This window comes from Sphaeroforma arctica (assembly GCF_001186125.1).
Source record: "Sphaeroforma arctica JP610 unplaced genomic scaffold supercont1.860, whole genome shotgun sequence".
Classification (NCBI taxonomy): Eukaryota; class Ichthyosporea; order Ichthyophonida; genus Sphaeroforma; species Sphaeroforma arctica.
The window spans coordinates 10,857-18,392 of NW_014039698.1; the positions used below are offsets into that span (position 1 = coordinate 10,857).

The 7,536-nt window shown below is 43.0% G+C and overlaps 1 protein-coding gene across 1 annotated transcript; it reads right to left on the reverse strand.

The window, feature by feature from the left end:
- Nucleotides 1–798: 798 nt before the first annotated feature.
- SARC_08957 (hypothetical protein) lies at nucleotides 799–6,902 on the reverse strand (the record flags this gene model as incomplete). Its single annotated transcript, XM_014297048.1, has 9 exons — nucleotides 799–1,775; nucleotides 2,111–2,196; nucleotides 2,479–2,554; nucleotides 3,194–3,309; nucleotides 3,869–3,982; nucleotides 4,402–4,540; nucleotides 4,891–4,994; nucleotides 5,800–5,939; nucleotides 6,689–6,902. Coding segments are annotated over 9 exons (1,335 nt in total), but the record flags the coding sequence as incomplete, so codon positions are not given.
- Between the last annotated feature and the right edge of the window lie 634 nt (nucleotides 6,903–7,536).

Genomic DNA, 7,536 nt, shown 5'->3' on the forward strand with positions numbered 1-7,536 from the left:
ATATATATATATATATATATATATATATATATATATATATATATATATATATATATATATATATATATATATACTATATATATATATTTAGTTAGTTAGTGTAGTAGTAGTATATATATATATATATATATATATATATATATATATATGTATTGCCTCTTCGCGGTCTTGGCTTTTGACGTCGCTGATCGTCGTTGTTTTGATGTCAGCTGCGTTCTGGCTCTTATCGGCAACTTCATCTTTGGTGTGTTCCTGTGCGCTACGGACACGCTGTGTATCTAAATCTGACATACTACACTACCTTCAATATTAGCTATGCATGCGTTAGACTAAAGTTTATTACTAGAGTATCTGCGAGTTTTCTGCCGATCGATTTTGACTACTGTTTCTGATGGATTTTATTTCAATGTTCAAATGGAAATAAATACGGGTACAAATACGGCTGAGACAAATAATGATGACTGGCGTTTTCAACGATTTTTTTTAGGAACATTTCTTGAAAACCTACTGTTTTCAACGCTTTTCAAAAAGAACATCGTCGGAAACCACAATTGTGTGTCTCTCTCATGATCTCATCCTCTTCTCTTGTCTAAATACACCTGACACACTACACTCTACAGACTAAAGTCTGTAAACATGCAGCCTATAGCCCTACAGTCGACAAAGTCAAACAGTACAAAGAACTAGCTGTACAAACTGCTGTTGTAGACATAACAAATACCACTACCTTTTTCGAGTGTTGTTCGATAAATATAATATATGTAAACGCAAGCGTTTTTGGTATTTAGGTAAATATTTCCGATTTTTTAATTCATAGATACTTGATACCTGCTTTTGAGTTATTCCCTTTTTTCGTCTATGTGTTTGTCCAACAGAGAAACATGTAAAGTTGATTTACTAGCGATAAGTCGTTAGTGGTCGTTATCCACTTGGGTGGTACATACATCTCGAATAAAAGCTATGAGCCCTACGCAAGGCAATGGTTAACTGATGCACTTGCTTTTGTACAGATTATCGTTGTGACAGTACGCTTTTACTTCGTATAGTGTGAATCTCCCGGGACGAGAGGTTCCATCACGCCTCATCATATTTCCTTATCAACTGGTATGAACCTACGTATTCACCAGCGAAAGGGCGTTTTCGAGTGGTCTGATGCACGAAAGTTCATCATATAGATTCCCTGACGAGAAACACGTTTCTTGTTCCTGTTTGTAATATATTGCTTGTTAGCCCCCATTACCTTTCATCACAGTTAACATCTTTGTAACACTTGCTGATCTGGAATCATTTCCTTTTTACGCTTACGTAAGTATCAGACTGGTGGATGTTTTAGGTCTTCCCACTCCTTGTCAACAATACGCCAAATTCCACACCGTCCGTACATCACACATCATTCGCAAGGGTTCGTCATTGGTATTTTATTCTGGACCTAATCTTCATCACTCCCTATACTGTGTGACGGCAGCTGCATATCCCCGGTCGCACGCTGGTCCACTACGCTGGGTATCGTCGCGTTATCCTCTTCAGATATATCGTGCTGTGGCTTATCTCCGTTTTCAATCGGTGCCGATTGGCTCGTACCTGCTACTTCTTGGCTGTGTGTATCTCCTTTCGCACTCACGCTCTGTACATTCTGCATGTACTCTTGCAGTGGTAAAGTATGGCGCCTTTGTCGTTGGCGTACGTTCGCGAGAACCAACTTGCCAATCGTCTGCGATACTGTGCGGCTGTTCTTGAGCAAAAATCGCCTAGGCTGTGTTGTTTGTATGCCGTCCCTAATGTCCATTAGAGTTCCGAGAAGGCGGTAACACACGAGAAAGAATCAGAGGCAGGTGCGAGAAGTTAGCGTGAAGTACTCGATAGCAGATTAAAATTTTGAGCCACATGAATTAATTTGCTCAGCAACGTGGCGTGTTGGATACACACTTTAGCAGATACATAGCAGGTTTGGCGAGCGGCATGCCCACCATATTTCTTTCGACAGTGCAGACTTGGGCAGTGTTCCAACACAGAATTCTGATGTGCCAACAGAAGCTGTGCTAGCTCCAGTGTTACAAGCCAGACACGGGGAGACACAAATTATGTATCATATAGAAACACGCCAACTCACCTTTCTATTTTGAACACAAAGGTCAAGAGGTCAGCATCTTTCTTGTTGGCAGTTATCTTCGTAAGGGTCCAAAGCGGAAAGGACTCCTAGATGTCCGGTAGGAGAACGCATGAACTGGATGAGTCATGGAAGCCGCAGTGCCAGCACAAGCACTTGTACGTAATTCAAAGCAAATAGCAACAACACTGAATTCAGCACAAGCACTTGTACGTAATCATTCAAAGCAAATAGCAACAACACTGAATTCAGCACAAGCACTTGTACGTAATCATTCAAAGCAAATAGCAACAACACTGAATTGTACATCTGGGATCAAGCGCGTGGGCGCATGGCATTGCGCGTGGGCGCATGGCATTCTACTAGCTTACCTTGACGTAAGCCACCGGATGTGTCTGAGCCGGCGTGCGCAACACATAGAAGGCACTCTCCGACACCACGAGGACACTGTACATTGAGAGGGAGTGTGTGCAGCAAATGAGAGAGGTAAGAGATGTTATCGATGTGTGTGTGGGGGTGAACTATATATGGAATTCTGTGAGATGTAATACATTTTACACCCATTGGGAGATGCCTTCATGCATGTACTCGATAGTAGAGCGTATGCGAATTGAAATCAATTATAGCGCTTGTAAACAAGTGAGCGCACCCTCTCGCGCGGACAGTAGACTGTGACGGGCTGTAGTCTGGCCACTGTGAGATCGTTGGACAAATTCAGCAGAGAAATACTCAGCTCCATTTGTAGACGGTCATGTGACCTACACAAGACATGTACACATACTGACTCACCGGCCCGCTCTTGCACACAGACAGGTGTACATGCATACTCCAATTCCAATACACGTATTCGTAGATTATACACGACTAAACACAATTAATCAAAACTAGACAACACTAATGCCAGTTGAAACTAATCAGATATCCGGGAACAGTACAATACGTGAAGTGGTGAATTAAACGAAATTAGACATAACAACTAATGCCGATCGAAACTATTTAGATACCTGGGAAATTGCAATACGTAAAGCAATGCGATCAACTAACATTAGACATAGAAACGAATGCCGATTGGAGCTAATCAAATACCTGGCGATTCTCCGGTTGCGCGGCGCCATTTCTTCGCACTGGAATGAGCTGATGGCGCCAATGTCGTCCATATTATCCTCTATATTTATCTTACGCATCGAATTAAGGTTTTCTCCCTGCAAAATACCGTATATCACACACACTACGTCATTTTCCTTACATTGAACATTACTACATTATCCTTATTCAGGTTTCCTTCCTGCAAAATGCGGTATATTTAGCATACTACGTTAGTATCCCCTATATTCATCTTATGCACCGAGTTCAGGTTTTCTTTCTGTAAACATTATACTCTGTATTTATCTTCATTGAAATCAGGGCTTTTTATTGCAGGGGGCGGTTTACAGTCAAGTTGCGAATCAAATATATAGATCAAGCAATTGTGGAGAGATACTGAACTGTGTGTGTGGCCCGGGATGCAATGGCGCTCCCTGTACGCAGAGCGAGCCAACAAGTAACTTAAAATACATACCTTCAACATCACTAAACAAACTACCGAATAAAATATCTTTAGAAACAGCCCACGGCGGAGGCTGCGGGGACTACGACTTAGCAATACACCAGCAACAATATCATTGCGTGCTTAGAGATGTACATCCAGGTTGTCCTATCCCACTCAACAGCCACTTTTTACAATACGGTACGTTTTATGGTCCACACGTGCACTTGACCTACCTCCACATCGGAGCCATCGCTATCCTCATCTGAACCGCCGATACCAAACGGTCCCCTATTACTCGCCACGGATGACTGTCGGCTGGTTTGCACGTGCGTATCGCCATTCTTATCCTGGTGTATATACACAAAGAGGTTTGCAGGTGCGTTTGCGATTAGATGAACAATTAAATATCTATACATGTATATGCAGCGGAATGGGACGTCAGTAACAGATTTCTCGAAGCATGGACAATTTGCTTCGTCGTTTGTTCGTGTAAATACCTCCGTATACATTTTTTGCAGCCAAATTAATATAAGGATGATCACAACGCACCACAACTGCTCTATCAGTACACTACTTCAACGTTCTCCATGCGGAGTACGGAACACAAGTCAATGATCAATTTTTCATGCTCGTGCTCTTTTGTGAGAGCACACATTCTGAGTGGACTCCAGCAGGCATTTGTCAGACACCGCCCCTAAAACTCCAACGTAGCATCTGCATACACCATCACACACAGCATGATGGAGGGGTCTCACTCAGCGTATACCTTCCCAATATTACTTAGAGTTTGTTTCCCTCTCTGGAAGAATGACGACCAACTTTCATTTGCTTTAACCGACACTGGCGGTTTCTCTGATTCTTTATCATCTTTAAGCATAGCCTTCGCGAGTGGCACATCAGATTTCCTGCCGATTAATGGGTCGGTGAATCAATATCAATTAGACATGACATGTGCCATTATGAAACAGCAAGCAAGTCGAGATACGCCACTTTACTACGTTCTTAGAGGGCTTCCCTAGACTGAGAGTGGCGTTTACGCTGTAGGCTTTGAGTAATTATGAAGGAGTCCAGCACAAACATTCTCGGTGCATTGTACTTACAGCCACAGCGACCTCTAGCCTATTCCTAGTAATATTCCTACCCATACCTCACGCTTCTATCCACCTGCAGTAATCACGTGCTGTAGAGTTCACGGATATTCAAACATATGATAGATTAAGAAACACACAGATCCGCCACAGAAAGACCATCACACCTCCTTAACGAAGCACGGATGCTGTCGAATGAGAACGTCCTAGAATGCGAACGGCTGTCGGGCGACGGCGAAGCGATCGCATTGGGGTTGCATACCGTGCAAGCCTGAGCGACATAAGCAACAAGACAGAGGAATCGGTTTAATAATATTATTCGAGGGATGTGCTCAGGCGAGACTACGCAGATGGTGCTGAGTTCAAGCCAAGGGTCAGTTTACTACGTGCATGCTGTTTGAAAACTGAGACTTTACACAGTAGAATGCGCATACGAGCGACGAGAAGTGCAAGACTGGTTAGAAGGAGAGGTTGAAGGATTGTATTGGCTTTGGTTCCGCATGTAGGGTCACGTACGAGAACACTGCAGCGTCAAGCTTGGCGCGAGTCGCCAGCCGACGCTTCTTTTTTTTGCACACAGATAGAAGATGCCAAACGCACGTGAGAGTGAGTGATGTAATACATATATATGTAAAACACATGATTCTTCAATTATTTGAAAATAAATCCAATATACATGTACTGACTGTTGAGTGCGCGAGCGTTGCTGACGCCGAAGAAATGACTCTGCAGCCCTAACCAGAGCGAGAATGAAAAGCGTATGAACTCACTTTAGACTACCACACTATGCTCATACACATACCTGACAGGTAACAACCTCCCACACACACATGCACATAACGCCAGGGCTCCTAGTCGCGTAAGATCAGCCTGATTACACACGAGATACACTCGTTCCCGGACACACACAGGGGGGATAATCTCTTTTATACTGGGATTTCCAACCCCTCAAAAAATCACCTCACCACAAACACTCATCTACCCACCGTTCCCAGTCAGAAACCTACTATCTCCATTTGGATTTCAACAAGAAACCACGCACGCATTAAAGTGTGTGACACTAATAATACACATACTTCAGCATTGTGGTCGGCAATCTCCACAAAGCCCGTCTCCTTGAAGAGATCGTGAATAGCGCGATAACCGCCGGACAAACAACTCACGTGCTTTATATTGCGTTGCAAGAAGTAGCTGATGACCATTCGCGTATTCGATTCTGATTGGCGGAGAGCATGACAGTCAAATTAGGCCAGGATAGACACCAATAGCATTCAAGTCCCAACATCCCTTTTAAAGGCGAGAATAGTTCATACAAATAAGATGATATACTCCCGTAAATTCATAAAAAGTTAAACATCGACAGGAAGCATCATCTATCATAGTCAGATTCATAAAACTCACCGTCTCTGGAGAATCCACTCCAACAGATGTGTGCCACAAAAGTGTACCAGCCAAACCTTGATGGTACCTACACATGCGTCTGCGACAACACTTATAGAACACTAACCTTCTCTTACAAACACCATCAGTAGAATTCGAATTTCCATATACTCACTTGCGTGAAACGAATAAAAGCTCATATGACCCAGCACGGCATAGATATCTGTCTACGATTTATATCCTCACACAGCCACCTACTCAATCAATAGGAAACCCATACACCCAGAGATGTGGCTCACACATTAATACTAGAAAATCACATCGGCACTCCCACTCATAACTACGAGTTATTCTATCGCAGTCACATATACATTGCTATAATAAAAGACGCATACACACAGATGTGGTACTTACAGAAACACCAAACCAGTGCATCAACACAAAGTACGATGTAACATTCCTATCTAACCCAATCACACACCACTGGTAAAAACAAAACTGTTTACATACTCGAAAGAATTTCAAAAAGTCAATCAACACATACGCATACGTCCAACACAATCGGTCTCTTTCACACACACACACCTTCAGTAGACGACCCATACACACAGATGTGTTCATCCCCCATCTCGCCAAACATGGCCATTCGCTTGTGAAACTCGTCAGGGTTCTCCATCAGCAGATCAACGTCCACATGTATTGCGGTAGGAAGCCGTCCCTGCTGCAAGTCCTGGGCGGACCGTACATCCAACACTATATAGGGCAAGGGTGCGCTTTCTGTACCCGAGTTCTTCTTGCTGTAGAGGTGGTGTGTAGAGGCAGGTTAGTAAACTGTGCGTAGGTATTAGAGTATCTGCAGCAACTTTTGTGAGGATGGTAACTACAAAACTACACAGGGCAACGGAGCGCCTTTTGTGCCCGAGTGCTTCTTTCTGTAGAATTGGCGTCTAGAGGCAGGTCAGTAAACTGTGCATACGAAATATAGTATATACAGCAAACTTTGTGCGGATAGTATATATTCCACACTATGCAGGGCAAAGGTGCGGTCTCATAGCCCGAATTGGCTATGCTCTAAAGATGGCATGTGTGAGTAGTTCTAAGTACCATGCGAACCGATTCTTCTAGTAGCAAGGTCTATGCCGGTCGTACAACTAATAGGGCGCACTGTCGCTATTATAGTTCTCTTCATACGTAATGTAGCGAGTTAGTTTGTTAGTTTCTTGAGTTCGACAAGTCCGTTCCGTGAAAAGTCTGCAGACCTACTTCTACTATATATATATATATACACATAAATATATATACATACATACGGATATCACACAAACGTATAGCCACACATAAATTCGTATATACATATATACATTCATATATAAACTCGTATATGCATACACACACACACACACACGCACGCACACACACGCACAAGCACACAC